This window comes from Perognathus longimembris, chromosome 7 (genome assembly GCF_023159225.1).
Source record: "Perognathus longimembris pacificus isolate PPM17 chromosome 7, ASM2315922v1, whole genome shotgun sequence".
Taxonomy (NCBI): Eukaryota; Metazoa; Chordata; class Mammalia; order Rodentia; family Heteromyidae; genus Perognathus; species Perognathus longimembris.
In genome coordinates this window covers 27,509,722-27,529,909 of record NC_063167.1, presented here as the reverse complement: position 1 = coordinate 27,529,909, position 20,188 = coordinate 27,509,722, and the positions used below count along the sequence as shown (strand labels likewise).

The following is a 20,188-nucleotide window of genomic DNA, read 5'->3' as shown; positions in this document are numbered from 1 at the left end:
TTCATTGGAGATAAGAGTCTCAGAGACTTTCCTACCTGGGCTGGCTTTGAACTGTACTCTTTAGATCTCAGCCTCTTGAGTAGCTAGGATTATAGGCATGAGCCACTAAAGCCCAGGTGGCTCTTACTTTTTAGATTACCTATTAATCTGCTTTCTAGAGTGCTTGTACTTTATATTTAATATTATTGGCATCGTTCTTCCCTTTTGTTTTTATGTTGCTTTATTTTTGCAACCTTTTGGGGTAATCAAATAGTTTATATTGTTATATTTCATTTCTACTAGTGTCTTAGCTGTGTTCTCTTTACTTTTTAAAGTAGTTATTCTAGAACATAATGAAATATATTATTAACTTATTATAGAGTATTTGGAGAAAATATTATGCTGTCTTCCACTTCATACCATGACCATCTACTGCTCTCCTCTTCTTTTTTTTTTCTTTGCACGTTTGTTTTTTGTGCAGATACTAGGGCTAAGACTCAGGGCCTGGGTAATGTTTCTGAGCTTTTTTTTTTTTTGCTCAAGGCTAGCATTCTACTACTTAAACTACAACTCCACTTTTGCCTTTTTCGGTAGTTTACTGTAGATAAATGTCTCATGGAGTTTCTTGCCATGGTTGGCTTTGAACCATGATCCTCAGATCCCATGTTCTCTGAATAGGATTATAGGTGTGAGCCACCAGTGCCTGGCTAGTATCTACTTGTTGCCATCCATTTGACAGTGTAATAACCTTACAGTGGCATAAAATTCACGTATTCACTGACTCCTTTCTTTGCTGTGTCATATCTTGTGCTTCTGCTTATATCATTGAATCTTACCTTAGAATTTTTTTTTTTAACCAGTTCTGGGGCTTAACTCAGGGCCTGTATACTGTCCCTGAGCTTCTTTTGCTCAAGGCTAATACTCTACCACTTTGAGCCACGGCTACACTGTTTTGAAGATAAGAGTCTCACAGCCTTTCCTGCTCTGGCTAGCTTCGAACTGCAATTCTCACATCTCAGCCTCCTGAGTAGCTAGGGTTACAGATGTGAGCCACCAGTGCCCAGCCCTTAAAATACTATCTTTTAGAGAAGTTATTTGGGGTATATTTTTCTTGTCAAAGTTCCCACTTGATGTATTTTCCCTTCTACCTGACAATATCTATTGGTTTTTGACATTTCTTTTAGTGTATGCCTGCAGGAATCAAATTTTTGCTTGTTTATCTGCAAAGGCCCTTATTCTCAGAGTACTTTTTCTGAATATTGAATTCTGGATTTGTACCTGTGTCTTTGGATCTCAGCAATTGAACTGTGATAAACTTTAGTGTATCTTCATATTTATTCTACTTAAGTTTTTAACAATCTTCTAGAATCAGAAGTTTTTAATCCAAATTCATGTTTTTAGTTATTATTTCTTTAAAAATTTATTTGACTTCATTTTTTTTCTTTCCAAAAGTATCCAGTATATAAACTGTTTGACATTGTTTTATAAGTCCCTTAAATTTTTTTCATTTTTTTTCTTTTTATTTCCCAGACTGGCTAATTTCTAGCTGTGTGACTCTGACTCTATCTAGTTGTTAAATCTAGTGAACTTTATTTCAGTCATTAATTATTTTAATTTTAGAAATTCTATTTGGTTGTTTCTTTGTGTTTTTTTTTTTTTTTTTTTTTGGCAGTCCTGGGCCTTGGACTCAGGGCCTGAGCACTGTAGCCCTGGCTTCTTTTTGCACAAGGCTAGCATGCTGCCACTTGAGCCACAGTGCCACTTCTGGCTGTTTTCTGTATATGTGGTGCTGGGGAATCGAACCCAGGGTTTCATGTGTACGAGGCAAGCACTCTTGCCACTAGGCCATATTCCCAGCCCTATTTGGTTGTTTTTGAACGTGTTCATAAACATTGATGAGATGAAGTCAACCAGCTGCTCTTCTGTAGTACTAAAGCTTAGTAATTGATGTTTGTGTTGTACTCTACAGTATAGACATGAGACATCCTTAGAAAATCCCTTGTCCCTGTGGATTTTTATTGTAAGAAGATATTAGTACTATCATGATCTGTATGGGACCTTTATAGTGTTTAGGAACTTCTTGAACCTAATTATGTCTTTTATCTGATTCCTTATATTATTACTGCTCTTTTTGAGACCCTGGATATTTTTGAAAATTTTATTTTTAAGTAGTTGTACAAAGAGATTGCAATTTCATACGTCAGGTTTTGAGTACATTTTGATCAGTGTCACCCCTCTGTCATTCTCTTCCATTTCCCCCCTCACATCCCTATCCCCAAGTAATGTAGCATACTTTTTATATAATATACATTGAATATAATGATTATATTTGCTTACCTTCCCAAGGATCCCTAGATTTTCATGTGAGGACAAAAGTAATTATTAGCAAGAGATTTTTAAAAATTAAATTATTTTAATGGTACGTAATTTGGATGACTGTATCATTTTCAACTAATCTCCTAAAGGGGAGTTAACTGGAGATAAGCATTTCACAGACATTGATTTCCAATCAGGATCCTCAGATCTCAGCCTCCTGAGGAGCTAAGATTACTGGCATGAGATGCTGGTGCCTGGAAAATTTACTTTGAATTTGGGAGAGTTTTTATTGTTTGGGGAATTACTTGACTTTCTGTGATACTAAAATGACTATTTTAGACCTGTTACCAAAAATTGACATGATCTAAAGGAAGAAATCAACTAGAAATCAGGAAATTTGAATTTAGACAGGCAATACCACTGACTTTACTTTGTGACCGGTAGCTCAGTTGTATAACTAACATGTATTTGCTTAGGGGTCCTTGATTTCATTTTTCTTTTAGATTATATATTTTATTTACATGTAAGTTATATTTAGATATGACTATTTAAATATACATATCTCAATAGAATTTAGTTTTATTAAAAGTATAATTCAGTAGTTTAGTAGTAGTAGTTTATTAGTGAAGTTGCATAACCATTGGTGCTATCTAATTCTGGGATATTTTTATTTCATTATATAAGAAAGAAAGGCTATATGCATTCACAGTTACTCATTATCTCCCTTACTTCAAGCTTCTGGCAACCATTACTTTTTTTTTGTCTTTACATATCTGCCTATTCTAGATATTTCATACAAAATAAATAGAATATATGGTCTTTTGTGTTGGGCCAGCATTTAGCACAGGTTTTCAAGGCCATCCATATTATAGCATGTAATGATACTTCATTCTTTTTTTTAATGACTGAATGATATTCCATTGTATTAGACATACTATAATTGTTTATCTGTTCACTCAATTTATAGACATTTAGATTCCCACTTTGGGCCATCATTAAAAAGGCTACCATCAGGGCTGGGAATATGGCCTACTGGTAGAGTGCTTGCCTTGTATAAATGAAGCCCTGGGTTCGATTCCTCAGCATCATGTATATGGAAAAAGCCAGAAGTAGCCCTGTGGCTTAAGTGGAAAGAAGCCAGGGTCAGTGCTCAGGCCCTCAGGTCAAGCGCCAGGACTGGCAAAAAAACAAAACAAAAAACTACCATGCTGGGCACTGGTGGCTCATGCCTGCAATCCTAGCTACTCAGGAGGCTAAGATCTGAGGATCAAGGTTCAAAGCCAGGCCTGGCAGGAAAGTCCATAAGACTCTTATCTCCCACTAATCACCAGAAAACCAGAAGTGGTGCTGTGGCTTAAGTGGTAGAGTGCTAGCCTTGAGCTGAAGATCAGTTGTTTGTAATTACTACTGTGGAAAAGTTTTTTATTTCTCTGGAGTATGTTTTTATTTGAAATTGCTGGGCAATATATTTCATCTTTTGAGGAACTGTCAAACTGGTTTATAGAATGCGGTACCTTTATAGTCTCTCAATTAATGAGGACTCCAGCTTTCCTATGCTGGTGTGTCTGTTTTTATTATGAAGACCTATCTCTTTTATTATGGTTTTGATTTGCATTGCCTTACTGGCAAATATTTTCTTGTGTTCGTGGGCATTTGTATATGTTCTTAGACGATTTGCCCATTTTTAAGTTGGGTTATCTTTTTGTAATTATTGAGTTGTAAGAGTTGTATTACATTTTATTATATATTCTATGTGTGCATGTGTGTATGCCAGTCATGGGACTTGAACTTAGGAACTACACACTCTCCCTGAGCACCCCCCCCCCCACCTCCTTGAGGCTAGCACTCTACCACTTGAGCTACAGCTCCACTTCCAGCTTTTTGGTGGTTAATTAGAGATAAGAGTTTCACGAACTTTCCTGCCTGAGGCTGGCTTTGAACTGCAATTCTCAGGCCTCAGCTTCCTGAGTAGTTAGGGTTATAGGCACAAGCCACTGAATGCCAGGCTGTTACATACTTTTCACTTAAATGACTTGTAAATATTTACTTTCATTCTGTAGGTTGATTTTGATTTTACTTTCTTGGTAGTGTTTGATAAAAGATGACTCTTAAATCTGGATATTTTCATTTTTCTTTTGGCTACTTGTCATTCAAGAGAATATTTCCTAATCCAAGGTCATAAAGATTTCTAAGAGTTTGACAGTTTAGCTCTTACATTTAGATCTTTGATTCATTTTAAATTAACTGTTTTTTAAGTGGTTAGTTTAGGGTGGAGAGTCCCTTTTTCTTTTTCTTTTCTTTCTTTTTGGCATGTGGTTGTTTCCAACACTCTTGTTTGAAAAGTCTGTTCTTTCCCTCTTTGTAGTCTTAGTAGTCTGTGGAAAACCAGCTGACCATAAAATATGGATATATTTCTAAATTCTGAGTTTAGTTCTGTTAACTAGTCATCTGTCTCAGTGTTGGCATCACAGTTTCTTGATTACTGAAAGTTTGTAATGAGTTTTGAAATTGAGAAGTGTGACTCACTTCGACTTGGTTTTTCTCTTTCAAGATGTTTTGTCTATTCTGGGTCCCTTGTTGCTACATATATATCCATATATATCTTTTTTTTTTTTTTTGGCCAGTCCTGGGGCTTGGACTCAGGGCCTGAGCACTGTCCCTGGCTTCTTCTTGCTCAAGGCTAGCACTCTGCCACTTGAACCACAGCACCACTTCTGGCCATTTTCTGTATATGTGGTGCTGGGGAATTGAACCCAGGGCCTCACGTATACAAGGCAAGCACTCTTGCCACTAGGCCATATCCCCAGCCCCTACATATATATCTTAGGATCACCTTGTCAGTAGTTGGGAAAAAAATGATACTGGCTATATAAAAGGAGTTGAATTCAGTCTGTAGATAAACTTGGCAAGTATTCCCATCTTTATAATAATTCTTCCAAACTTACTTAAATACAGGCCAGGATGACTTTCATTCTTTATTCTTTCTACTTCAGAGCACTGAAGATACCTCTCTTGTCTGTCTGTCTGTCTATCTATCTATCTATCTATCTATCTATCTATCTATCTATCTGTTTGTCTATATAGGTATAACTATATAGCATAACAAATGTGCTCTGAATATTTTAATGTGCTTTAAAGATATTATTGGAGTTAGGATTTTTTAGTATGTCTTTAAGCTACTTATTGGAATTAGATTTAGCAACCATTTATTGAGTTACAGATTTGTAGGATGATTGAAAAATCATCACTATTGGGGGCTGGAAATATGGCCTAGTGGCAAGAGTGCTTGCCTTTTATACATGAAGCCCTGGGTTCGATTCCTCAGCACCACATATATAGAAAATGGCCAGAAGTGGCGCTGTGGCTCAAGTGGTAGAGTGCTTACCTTGAGCAAAAAGAAGCCAGGGACACTGCTCTCAGATCCTGAGTCCAAGCCCCAGGACTGGCAAAAAAAAAAAAAAAAATCATCACTATTACATGACGTCTAGTAAAGAAATCAGACTTACAAATGTAAGTTTTCCATATAGCATTTTAAGATTTATACAAAACAATATGAAGTCAAATACTCAAGGGGAATATATATTTTTTATTGTTACTACAAAGGTAGTAGAATAGAGAGGTTAGTTTCATAAGTCAGATAATGAGTACATTTCTTTTTGGACAATGTCATTCTTTCCTTCACTTTCTCCCAATTTTTCCCTCCCATCCGCCACCCCCAAGCTGTATAGTTAATTTTCAACATGGAATATGTATTCCTTAATCTTCAATGTACTATGAGGATCCATTGAATCTAATTTAGTTTTTCTAAAAGAATTACTACTACTATTTGTTGGTACTGGTGTGTTGAACCCAGGGACTAGTACTTGCTAGGCAAGCACTCTATCACTTGTGCCACACTTCTAGCCCTTTTTGCTTTAGGTCATCTTTTAGATAGGGTCTTATATTTTTGCCTGGGCCAGGCCTTAAAATTTTTTCATTTTGAGCAGTTCTAACTACTTGTAAAGATTAATGTTTTATGGCTTTTAATCTTTTCTTCCAGAAGAATTCTTCCAGAAAGCAAATCATAATTTTACATGTTTAAAAATTGGAATAAAGTCTATCTTTGAATTATTATATAGAATTCATTTATAAGTCCAAGGTACATTGTGGGATCTTAATGCTTTTATTTTACCTGTATCTCAAAATGATTTTTATTATTCTAAGAATTATCTCATTGTTACTCATCAGTTTTCTCTACCGTAATGTGCAAACATTAATAAGAATATAGAGAGGGCTGGGAATATGGCCTAGTGGCAAGAGTGCTTGCCTCGTATACATGAAGCCTTGGGTTCAATTCCCCAGTACCACATATATGGAAAACAGCCAGAAGTGGCGCTGTGGCTCAAGTGGCAGAGTGCTAGCCTTGAGCAAAAGGAAGCCAGGGACAGTGCTCAGGCCCTGAGTCCAAGGCCCAGGACTGGCCAAAAAAAAGAATATAGAAGTATCCTGCTTTTTTTTTTTTTTTTTTTTTTTTTTTTTACTATATCCTTCAAAGTACTATATCACCTTTCAGGAAGATGTAAGAAATAGACATCTCTTTTTTTGAGAGGGGAGGGGAGGTCCTGGGGCTTGAACTTAGGGTCTAGGTACTGTCCATGAGCTTTTGTGCTCAAGGCTAGAGCTCTACTACTTTGACCCACAGCTCCACTTCAGGTTTTCTGGTGGTTAATTGGAGATCAAAGTCTCCTGGACTTGATGCCTAGGCTGGCTTCAACTGCAATTGTCAGCTCTCAACCTCCCAAGTGTAGCTAGGATTACATGCATGAGCCACTGGTGCCTAGCTAAACACCATCTTAAGTCATCAAATGTTATTGAACATAATTGGAAGGTTTTTGTTCTTGTTGTTTGTTTTTTGCCAGTCCTGGGGCTTGAACTCAGGGCCTGAGCACTGTACCTGGCCTCTTTTTGCCCAAAGCTAGCACTCTGCCACTTGAGCCACAGCACCACTTCTGGCTTTTTCTATATATGTGGCGCTGAGGAATCGAACCCAGGGCTTCATGTATACGAGGCAAGCACTAGGCCATATTCCAGCCCAGGCTTTTCTTACAATATCAAAAGCAACTGACATATGGTCTTACATCAGGTCAATAAAAAAATGAATATAAAGAGATAAGCAACACTAGCTACTAGTTAGCTTGGCATGAAATTGAGTTAATGAAATCAGTGCTAAAGCTCAGTTACCTCAGTTACTATTCTGTACACTGGCATTATTAGCACAGTTGAATGGTGTATCCTTCCCATTTCAGCATGTTTATTGAGTACTTGAATTGCATCTTCACCTGACACTGTTCATAGAGAAATAGACAAAGGTAATTCCTATCCTTAAAGAACTCATAGACTAGAAAGGGATGCAGATTCATAAACAGAACAGTATTGCCAAATGTGAATGGTCTAAATGTATAAAAAGATAGCAATGTTGCAGAAGGGGAGAATGGTAAATTCTTCAGTATGGCAGTAAGATCAGAGAAGGATTCATCAGATAATATCTGAAGTAAAATTTGAAGATAGAATACAGGTTTGTTAGTGGTCTGGTGAATAGCACATACAATAAGATCAGTTAGCTAGGACAGGTTTAGATGTATGGTATGAATCAGACTAGCTAGGTTCAAGAAAGGATAAACTGAAAATTTACATCAGGCCTAAGTATGAGAGATTGATAGATAGATGGAGCTATATTTCTGTTCATTGTCAAGTGTTGCAGGAAAAAAACCACCTAGGAATATTAATGAGATGATAGAAGCAAAAACAAAATTTGAATATTATAAATGCAATTAATTATAAATCTAGGATTATACCTTGTATTCCTGTTTTTTGGAACATATATCTCTCTTCCTTCTTTCTCATTCTTACTCTTTCCTTGGTTTTCCTTCTGCCAGTGTGTATCTGTGTATATGGGTACAGGGAGGATAGTTGAGGGAGAAAGGAGCTAAGAATTAAGGCTAGGTTTCTGGTCATGGCTCTTGAATTTTCTAAGCTTTATCTTTTCACCTGTATAATGTGTGTGTACTATGTGATCTGGTCTTTTCAGAATGTCTTTTGGAGTCATGATTTCTTAGTACCTGGAACATAGCAGGTGCTCAATACACACTGAATGATATAAAAACTTTTATCAAAAAGAGAATAAATAGTAAAAATAAACTGAAAATATAAGCATAAGAAGATAAATAGTAAAAATGAATTGTGATAATCTAAGCAGAGTATTACATTGCTCCTCAAGATGCCCTTATATAAAATGTGTTCAAGGGCTGAGAATATGGCCTAGTGGCAAGAGTGCTTGCCTCATATACATGAAGCCCTAGGTTTGATTCCTCAGCACCACATATATAGCAAACAACCAGAAGTGGCGCTGTGGCTCAAGTGAGCAAAAAGAAGCCAGGGACAGTGCTCAGGCAGAGTCCAAGCCCCAGGACTGGCAAAATAATATAACAAAATAAATAATAATAGTAATAAAACGTGTTCAAGCAGTTTGTCTTAGTACATTGTTTCACTTAATGTTTAGATTTGTGAAATCCCAGGCTATTAAAACTTTGGCGTCTTTATACATAAAATACTTGTGGATTTGAATGTCTAATGCAATTGTCATATGTATTCAATTAAGAATTAGTATATATTTAAATTGATCATTTCCTCTTTTAATTTGCCCATAGAAGTTCTTCCCTTCAACAAGTACTACTTCAGCTTACTTATGAGGTTTTTTTGGTTTAATCATTGAGTTATAAATGAATTGTTTTTCATATAAACTTATTTTTTCGTGTTCAACAGTAGTGTTTCACTAAATACAGTTATATATATTGGTAATCCCAGCTATTTGGAGTTTAAGGCAGCACGATCACAAGTTTGGGGCTGGCTTGGGAAATTTAGCCTCAGCATAAAATTTTTATAAAGGGATTGGGGAGCATAACTTAGAGGTAGAGCCTAGCAAGTATGGAGGCCCTGGGTTCAGTCCCACAAAAACAAAAAGCATAACCCACAGATTAAGAAATTATTGTTACTTTTCATGCTACTTTTCTGTTGTATTTGTAAAAAAACATTTGCTTTTGGAGCAGAGGATTATAAAAATCCTTTTTATTGTAAGTAGGGTTATTGTAATATAGTGTTAATGTAATTTATATCTTTACTTTTAGGGGTCCTATTGGGCAATAGACACCAATCCGAAGGAAGATGCGCTGCCTACTCGGCCAAAGAAGCGGGCACGATCTGTAGAACGGGTAAAAGCTGTTTATCATAAATTTAGTATAGGATGTTGAATATATCAGACATGTCAGTTTTAAAGTTCATTTCTAAATAGCAGATGTAAACAAAATATAGATGTCATTATAAGTATTTAATTTTCACTAAAAGCCTTAGTTTATTTTTCTCTTTTAAAAATTTTATTGTCAAGGTGATGTTATAGTTACATCTGTAAGGTAGTGAGTACATTTCTTGTTGAATAGTGTTACCCTCTCCCTCGTTTTCTCCCCCACTTTCTCACCCCGCACCTTCCCCCCCCAAAATTGTAAAGTTCATATCCAGCATATTTCTTTTTTCTTTCATCCCCTCTCCCACCATAGTTCATCCCCTCTTGTCACTGTATTTTATTTTGGTACCCTGTGTATTGTATTTATGTTTATCTGAATTAGGGAAGGGAAGAGGAACAACAAAATGGTGAGACAAAGGACAAAGAGTGAACCAATGCAACAGCAATAGTCACAAGTATTTAATATTTTTTAAAGCACTTTCAGGCCTATTATTTCATTATTCTTATTCTTTAAGACGGCTGTTTAGGAGCTAATCAAATGGTCTTGTCATAAGTAGAGCACAGGTATTGTCTGAGGTTTGCATCTATGTCTAGGTCTTTGGAGTTTTTCTTTTTGTTTTTGTTTTTGTTGCCAGACCTGGGGCTTGGACTCAGGGCCTGAGCACTGTCCCTGGCTTCTTTTTGTTCAAGGCTAGCACTCTACTTCTTGAGCCACAGTGCCACTTCTGGCTTTTTCTGTTTATGTGATACTGAGGAATCAAACCCAGGACTTTGTGCATGCTAGGCAAGCACTCTACCTCTAAGCCACATTCCCAGCCCTGGAGTTTTTCTTTATTTTATTTTATTTTTTTGGTCAGTCCTGGGGCTTGGACTCAGGGCCTGAGCACTGTCCCTGGCTTCTTTTTGCTCAAGGCTAGCACTCTGCCACTTGAGCCACAGCGCCACTTCTGGCCATTTTCTATATATGTGGTACTGGGGAATTGAACCCAGGGCCTCATGTATACGAGGCAAGCACTCTTGCCACTAGGCCATATCCCCAACCCCTGGAGTTTTTCTTTAATAACTCTTTCCTCTTCACTTGGCACATTGAAGACTAGTTTTATGGTAACAATCATTACCTTTCATAGCAGATGGTCTTTAGGTTATATTGAATTTTCTTCATAGTCCTCAGAATGTTTTTTTTCCAACATCCAAGTAAATATTCACTTTGTATACAAAATCAAAGAGAGAAAGAGGTTGTTGTTGCTATTATGATTAAGTCTTTGTAAATCCTTGGTTAAAATTAACTTGCGAAAACACAAGAAAAAAGCATCGTGGTTGATATCTTCAGTTATATATTGTAGCCTACTCTTAGCTAGCACTTCATCTTCTGTCAAACATTAACCTCTCAGTTTTTTCCACCCCTTTTACAATTCCATTATTGTAATGGAAACACACATGCAACTATCCTATGTACTGTTACTCTTTTTTAAAAAAATTGTTATTGGAAAGGTGATGTACAAAGGGGTTACAGTTATATAAGTCAGGTAATGAAAACATTTCCCTCACTTTATCCCAATTTTTCCCTGTACATACTCTTTTTGAAGACCCATTTTGAATGTTTAACACTTTGTGAAGCCTTTTCTTTCTTTTTTTTTTTTTTTTGCCAGTCCTGGGGCTTGAACTCAGGGCCTAAACACAGTCCCTGGTTTCTTTTTGCTCAAGGCTAGCACTCTGCCATTTGAGCCACAATGCCCATTCCGGCTTTTCCTATGTATGTGGTGCTGAGGAATCGAACCTAGAACTTCAAGTATACGAGACGAGCACTTTACCACTAGGCCATATTCCCAGCCCCGTGAAGCTTTTTCTTAATTTTTCCATTTGTCCTCATAGAATTTTTGTTAAGTTCTTTTAAAAGTTTCTCACATTTTATAGATTTTTTTTTTATACTTGTCTCCTTCACTGGACTAATCTCCCCTTCAAGGCATAGAAAAAAGTATTTTCATCTCCAGCCTTGGTGTTTTTCATAGATTTATAATAGATGGCAGAATAAATGGGCAAAGAGAATAGAATTAGATGAAGCTGAGTAAATGTTTTTCCAAATAAATTTGACCTATACCTATTCCTGGTAAAGGTATAAAATTTCCTGTCCTTAAAGATAAGGACCTTGGATAGTGTTGGGATTACATGAACATATGAGGTATAAGAGCAAAATGAGGTATATGAGTAATATGTCTTAGGCAGCTTTATTGGAACCTGAAGAAGGAATTCAATATATGTAGAATTAAAAAGTCAGAACAGTTTTTGGCATTACACAAACAAAAGTTTGTGGTAACAGATATAGGTAATTATAAAACAGATGCCAATATGCTCAGTATGTAGTAGTTTGTAAAAAAACAAATCTCAGCTCTTACCCTTCTGACATTCCTTCCTTAAAACAGATTTAGCACCTGGACTTTGTATGGATAAGTGAAGTACAGAACACTTAGCATCTGCAGCTGTATGAAAGAGAAGTAAAATATTTAATATGAACAGAAGTAATCAAGTCATGTAATGTGATTATAAGTGACTAAGGAAGTACTAAGTAATTAATATGTTAGACCAGGAAGTGATAATTAGTGATTCAAAAGTAGATAATCCTGCCTAGGATGGTTTCTACAAATTACGAATTATGATATAAAAGTATAACTTCTGCCAGGCACTGGTTGCTTATGCCTGTAATCCTAGCTGCTCAGGGGGCTAAGATCTGAGAATTGCCGTTTGAAGCCAGCATGGGCAGGAAAGGCCATGAGACTCTTATGTCCAATAAGCTGCTCCGAAAAGGCTGGAAGTGTCCTTGTGATTTAAGTGGTAGTGAGCTAGCCTTGAGCCAAAGAAGCTCAGAGACAGTGCCCAGCCCTTGAGTTCACTTGAGTTCAAGCCTCAAGTCCAAAACAACAACAACAAAAGTGTAACTTTTGGGCTGGGAATATGGCCTAGTGGCAAGAGTGCTTGACTCGTATACATGAAGCCCTGGGTTCGATTCCCCAGTACCACATATATAGAAAATGGCCAGAAGTGGCGCTGTGGCTCAAGTGGCAGAGTGCTAGCCTTGAGCAAAGAGAAGCCAGGGACAGTGCTCAGGCCCTGAGTCCAAAGCCTAGGACTGGCAAAAAAAAAAAAAGTGTAACTTTTTTCATAGAAAGCAGTAAAGGATATTCCACTCAGAGAAACAGATGTGTGATTGACTTATAAGTAAAAAGGAGAATAGATAATAATATTTGAGATTCTTTTGTAACTGGGATGAAGAATTTAGACTAGGGTTAGGATATTTAAGAATAGAAGTAAGATTTAGGTAGAAAGCTTAACAGAACAAAATCAAGGACATTCCTTCACTCAATACTAGGGTTTGAACTCAGGGCTTTGTACTTGGTAGGAAATACTCTTCTGCTTGAACAAGCTCTCCCCCTCTCTTTCCTTGCTGGTATTTTTGCCTGGGACTGGCTTTACACTGTATCCTTTTACCTGTTACCTCCCTAATGTAGCTAGAAATACAGTGATTACAATGATATACCACTACATCTAGCTTATTTGTTGAGATAAGAAGTCTCATTGATCTCATGGTCTCTGGGATTACAAACATGAGTTACTACATTTAGACTCCCAGTAGTTGAATTTGACAGTTTGTAGTGTTGAAAGACAAAACAGCCAAAAAAGATGCTTAATTTGATAGAATACTCATTTAGAAAAGACGATACTTATTAGAAGGATGGAGTTACAATTACAATGGTAAAGTACTGGGCTAGGGTTATATACAGGAATGAAAGCGTTATCTGCTAGAAAGCCAATATAATATCAAGTCAATATATTTCTATAATTATATGTAATATTTTATCAGTTTAATTTGATAGCTTTTTGTTCGGTGGATATTAGGCATTTTTGATCTGTTAAAGCTTGATGGAAAGTCTCACATATGTGCTAGGTTTTCTGGGATGCCTCAGTTCTTTCTTGGGTGGGAACTACAACCACAGGTGGGTGTCTCTGGTATCTGGCTTGATGGAAACTCCTACTCTTCTGAATTCCAGTACTGCTGCTGGGCTTCTCCAGCCTCTGCCTTCTAAACTGCAGTGTAGCCTCCTGCAACTTAAACTTTTCTTCTGGTCCTTTTGGGATAATCTGCCTTCCCCTCACACTCCTCTTTTAGTTACTTAATTCATACCCAAGTTATATAGACAAATGTCCTGTGGGTTGGTAAGCTGTGATTGCCTTTGAGCTCTAGAGAAACTTATTAAGATGGCAACTCTGTTGCTCTCCTGGAATATGGGGGGAGGAGATACAGAATGTGAGATAGTCACTGCCTCCTAAGTCCTGTGCTTAGAATAAGGCTTTGAAGTTATGTGTGCTTTTTCCGCACCTAATTTGGCAATCTCTCTGTGTAACTGTCTGAACTGTCTAATTTTACCTTGTATTGCCATCTTCCATTTCCCCACTTCCTAGCCAATAGAGTCAAGCACTGGCTCCCAATGCCTTGCTGGTTTTCTTCTGCTATGATTGCTTTCCTGTAATTTTTTGGCTCCCTACAACCTCCTTTATTTTTTTTCCCTTTCTTCTACGCTCCTTCTTTACAATGTGAACGCTTTTGTGTCACCGAATTCTTCTCATCCATGAAGTGAAAATGGTAGGTGCTTGCTTCCCATAGGTCAAGCCATCCTGACCTTTGCTCTTAGACTTTTTCTAATTAGACTTTGGTCTACCTAGTACCAATGAAAAGCAGTCACTTCAACAAATAAAAATGTACCATACTACTGACAATGTCTAAAGAAAGTGCCTTTTACTTACTATTGAAAGAAGAAAAAAGTATCTGTGAAAGAATAGTGTTAAATAGTTAAAAGTTTTTGAATAGTTAAAATATTTTAAAAAAACATATTATCTATCCATAATAACTGAAGCGAAGATGTGGGAATACAATTGCTCATATCAAAGTTTTCTCCTTTGTCACTAAATATTGAGTATTCTTTTGTGTATTATGGCATCAATAGCAGACATATGTGTTCAAGACGTTTTCATAGTAATTAATGTTTATTGTGCGTGTAAGGAACAGTGCTAAGTATTTTACATGACTTATTTCATTAATGGTCTTAACCGATCTCTAAAGGAAGTGACATAATTGTCTATAGACAAGTAAACCAGCATAAAGATCAAATGATTTGCATAAAACCACACACATAGGCTTTCCTCTTCTGTCAGTAGAAGAAAATAGGTAAACCAGTAATCTAGACTGCAGTGACTAAATAGAGTCAGGGGAATATGAGATTGGTAGCTTTCCAATTGAGTTGGGGGCTTGGGTCAAGTGGTTTGAATACCTACCTAGCTAACAAATACAAGGTCATGAGTTTAAACCCTGGATGATGACGATGATGTTGATGATGGTTATGATAATAATCTGTTAGTTTAGCTGTAACTAAGCTAGCCAGCACCAAAACTGAAACATGAACAAGTTGTCTTTGTAGTTCTTCCACTTGTGCTACTGAACCCCTGTTCTCACCCCACCCTCAATTAGTACCCAGTATCTGGTTGCTGGATTCTAGCATGTAAAAGTGTCTTCCAGTTTTTCCTCTTTCCATTTCAGTTATGCTTCTTGCTCCTTAGCCTCATGCTGATTTACTTATCTGATAAAAATAACAGTGATAGATTAATCTTTGAAATGTTCCTCAGTGAAATTGAGCTCTTATATATTCAGTATGGTCTCTGTGTGTATGTGTGTGTGTGTTAGTATAGTGCTTGATAGGTTCTACCATTGAAATGCAACCATCAGCCCCAAGTATGATCTTTAAAAAATACCCAATCAGTTGTTGCCTTGTGTGGGAAAAATATCTTTTGCCAAAGAGAGCATATACATGGAGCCAGCATCCTGATCACAAATTGTTTGTATTTGACCTTTAATCCTCAATATTAAAGTTGAACTTTTTATGTCTTTTAGGTGAGGGAAGACTGAGTTGTCAACACACACACACACACACACACACACACACACACACACACACACATTTTTCAATGAAGAAAATCTATATTGTTTTTGATACCCATGCTTGCTTTATAAATGACATATGAACTTGTATTATTTGAGATGTTATTCAGTTGTTCTTATACCTAAAGTAAGATCATCGGGGAGATTTAAATGAGAAAGATTTCATTCTTTCTTAAAAGTCTAAGCTGACATCAGTTTGATAATAAAAATTTGAAAAAAAAAAGTCTAAGCTGATAGATGCAGTGAGATGAATATAGAGCTCTGTGTACTACAAGGTCATTCAGGCATCCAGATTCTTTTTGATCTTGTTGTGGTTTTTTTTGTTGTTGTTGTTTTGTTTTTTAGCCCTAAGCCATTAGCCTAAGGTTTGGTTAAATAAGACCACTTCCACCATTTCTGTTCCAGCCTGCAATAAAAGGGTGAGATAACAGTGCCAGCATGTTCCTTTCAAAGATACATTACAAAAGTTGTGCACATATTACTCTTATTCACATCATATCTTGTTGGTCACATTTTAGTCACAGCTAGCTACACATGAATCTGATAAATGTAGTTTTTACTTGAGTAGTGTTAAGTAGATGACTATAGAATTATGTTATTGAAGAGTTGATGTTAGAGGACCATTAGTAGTCTTCACTACAGTTTATCATATTTAAGCCAGACACCAGTGACTCACATATACTATCCTCTCTAATTGGGAGGCTGAAATTGAAACTATCAAGAATGTAGGCCAACCCTGAGCAGAAAAGTTGATGAGACCCCTCAGCCGAGGGCAGTGGCACATGCTAGTTAGTCAAGCTATGACAGGAAGCCTAAAATAGATGAGTTGCAGCCCAGGACTATACTTGGGCATGAAGTGAGACCCTATTTAAAAAATAACTAGGGCAAAAAAGGACTGGAGGTATTGCTTACCAGCAGAGCACCTGCCTAGCAAAATTAGGCCCTGAGCTCAAATACCAATACTATAAAAACAAACTAACAAAATAATACACCTTTGAAGTATGTAGATTATTAAAGGTAATTGAGAGCTTAATCACTAAAGGAAAAAAGTCACTAAACAAAATTATTTCACTAAAGAAAAAATTATAGGTGTGGCTCACACCTATAATTATAACTACTCAGGAAATAGACATGAGAATCATGATTTGAAGCTAGTCCTGGCAAACAAAAGCTTAAGACTCTACAGTTAACATGGCTTACATGGTGGAGCATCAGCCATGAGCCAAAAAGAGTGTGAGGCCAAGTTGGAGCCCTAATACACATTGTTGGAGCACATACACATAAAAAAGTTGTTAGGAAGTAGCTATACCAATTGAATTCTGTGGTGTTTTCAGAAACAAAACACAAAACTAGATACTGGAGAATTTGATGAAATCCCTTCAAACTACGTTACAGTTGCTGGATATATGAGCTAACAATTACTTGTTTTGTTCTTGTATTTTAGGCCTCAACTCCATATAGCATAGATTCAGATTCTTTGGGAATGGAGTGTATTATTTCGGGAAGTGCCTCTCCAACTCTGGCCATCAACACTGTGACTAACAAAGTAATTCTATTTTTTAAAAAAAAATTTGTGTCCTTGAGTAATATGTTTAATATGCTTTTATAATGGTAATAGACTGCTATATATGATTGTTTAAAGGTGATAGGAATTTGAATGCTAGCTCCAGAATGTTTTGAGATATACAAAAATTAGAAGAAAGTACTTCTCAGGAGAAATTGGAAGGTGCTTACTTGGTAGCTCAGTATTAATTTAAATTCTTGGTTCTGCCAGTTCACATTGATAGAATTCCTGAGCTAATATTTTATTAAATTAATTAGTGTGAAAACCTTGATGGCTCTCTGTGTAGTTGAAAAAATGATCAAATTCCAGGGAGTCAATAGAATCCAGTCAAATACATAATGTGAATAACTTGGTTAACCTTATTATTGGGATGATTATAAACTTATTTTTGTGATACTCAAGTCTTAGAACATACCCAGGAGCAGTTATTTGGTAGTGTGCTGCATCTGTTGTGATGCCAGGTTATTAGATACTTAGTGGGATACAAATGTCTCTTTCCAAGGTAGTTTCTTAACATTATATGTCAAAATTGAAAAGATTTAAGAGAGATCTAGAAAACTCTAGAAAGGTCTGGAAGATTCATGAGTTAATTTTGTATATTAATTTCCTCCCTTATTAGATGATGAATACCTTGAAGCCATGTACCTCTCATACTAGTCATGCTCACACTCTATTTCAATATTGCTCTAGCTTTACCTAGTCCTCCCAGTTTTCAGCTGCTCATTTTTTCTCTCTAGCTTTTATTTGGATTTGTATTACTTCTATTTGTCAATCTCCCACTTTCACATACGTAGATACAAGTGCATATACAAATATTATGAATTACTAGCGTACTCATGGGTTCTATTTGGGGAAAGAAGACAAATTTGTAACTCAGAGTAACATCGTCAAATTTCCAATTTAGAAAGGAAACTGGTAACTGAGGTAGAGAATAATGATTTTTTTCAGATGGCAATCTTTGGGATGTTAATTACTTAGGAAATGGGTTCTATTTATATTTGTTTGCTGTTGGTAGTAATTCCAGGATTCCAGTGCTGTCCTACTAATTTTAGTTACACTATCTTTGTGAATAGAGTTAGGAAAAAAAATTATCTCTGGAGATGATTTCCAGTGAAACTGGAATTCAGTGAAAGTGGGTGGTTTAGAATCAGAAATATGTAATATTTTTCTTTACAGTAGTCTATAATTGGTACTAGAGATCTAAATAATGATAACGGTGGTATTAGGTGACAAGAAGTAGTAATGTTGGGATTTTATGATCAAATCATGTATTTAAGGAGCGCTAGAATATTTGGAGTTCTTTTAGAGATGAAGAAATACCTAGTGTCAGATAAATCCTTCTGTCTATACATATGAAATAGTTTCTCTCCTACCAGACATAAACATTACACATACACATATAATTAAGAAGAAAAAAAGTAGGCAGCAATGGAGACTAAGACAACTAGGCCTTCAATGGTGAGACTACTTGAGAAAAGGCAAACAGGTTGAGACAAGCTCTGAAAATTTCCCTTTGAGTCATATCTAACTTCTCAGTGCATAGCGTAGACGCTAAACAGAAAGCAGCCTAGAATATCATTAAAACTGGAAGAAAATAACTAATAGCTAGGCTTTAAGGAGATAAAATCATGAAGAATCTCAGAATTGAGTTCGGCTTTTTGTAAACAATATTCACTTTAGGTGTTTGATAACTCCTTATTCAGTATGCTTGGGTTCAGACACAAAGAAAGCACTTAGCAGTCTCACAAAAGAGGGAAGAAAATAGTTGTTCATGGTTTTCAAAAAGAGCACCAGATAAGTATTCTAGCCCGTGAAATTACTTGAGAAGGGATCTGTCCCTTGAACGAAAGCAAGCCAAAATAAACTACACTGGACTGTCTTTATAGTGAAATGCATCTATTTTTCTTGTAAGAAGAAAACGGAATTCTAGTTGGAGAAAGATAACATCATCCAAAGCATCAGTAATTTTTTAAATAAATTATTGGTCAAGGTTATGCATCTTATGAACAACTATTCTAAGTTACTAAAAGAAAGAGTTAAAGAATCTATAGATCATAAGGAAAATTAGCACCTTCTGGGTCAGTCTGTGAGTAAGCAAGAAGGGAGAAGAAAAGCAACAAAGAAGAAAACAGGAGCTAAAGAAAGCATAGTATTTAAAGCTAAGTATATGAGTAATTTAATTACATTAAGTGAAAATAGAGTAAGTATTCAAATCAAAAGGCAGTTTATCAGACTGAAAGAAACCCACTTCTCTACTGCTTATAAAATATACATCTTAAATTGAAAGATGATACATTATTAAACATAGGCCTTTTAATTATGAAAAGGAGTCACTGATAAAAATATAATTTATATATACCTAATAACATAGCCTCAGAAGTGGACAGAATTGAAAGGAGAAGTAGGCAAGTCCTGATCACAGTTGTAGATTTGTAAACTCAAGCAAACCAAACCCAGGCAAACAAAAAACTCCCCTAATTTCACAGATAGCTTGAATCACAGAGTACAAAAATTGGCCTAATTGATGTATGTAGTGTTACACCCAATAGTTAAAGAATGTATATCATTAAAATATACACAGAATAGGTCAAAATTCTTCATAAGGGAAATTTCAATAAATTTCAAAAGAGCATCATACAGATAGGATTAAGGATAAAAGTCAGAAAATCACTCCAACATTTATAAGGTAAACTTAGAATCATAAATAACCACAGATTAGGTCTGGGGCTATATAGTTCAAAGATTTACTGCTTGCCTAGTATGAAAGAGGCCCAGGATTTGGTTTAACATCAGAATGAATGAATAAGTGAATGAATGGAGAAGCCATGGATATATGCATCATGATAGGAATTATAAAATATTTTTTTTTATTTTTTTTTGGCCAGTCCTGGGGCTTGGTCTCAGGGCCTGAGCACTGTCCCTGGCTTCTTCTTGCTCAAGGCTAGCACTCTGCCACTTGAGCCACAGCGCCACTTCTGGCCATTTTCTGTATATGTGGTGCTGGGGAATCGAACCCAGGGCCTCATGTATACGAGGCAAGCACTCTTGCCACTAGGCCATATCCCCA

At 36.3% G+C, this 20,188-nt stretch overlaps 1 protein-coding gene across 6 annotated transcripts in view; it reads left to right on the top strand.

Annotated features, from left to right (window-relative positions):
- Positions 1 to 20,188, top strand: part of Foxj3 (forkhead box J3) — a 91,683-nt gene that overhangs the window by 47,366 nt on the left and 24,129 nt on the right. For 5 of the 6 annotated variants that reach the window (XM_048351030.1, XM_048351028.1, XM_048351029.1 and 2 more), the window contains 2 exons: positions 9,459 to 9,542; positions 17,002 to 17,103. In XM_048351030.1, coding sequence (XP_048206987.1) covers positions 9,459 to 9,542; positions 17,002 to 17,103 — 186 coding nt within the window. The remainder of the gene's footprint in view (positions 1 to 9,458; positions 9,543 to 17,001; positions 17,104 to 20,188) is intronic. The other variant, XM_048351027.1, reaches the window with a different exon arrangement.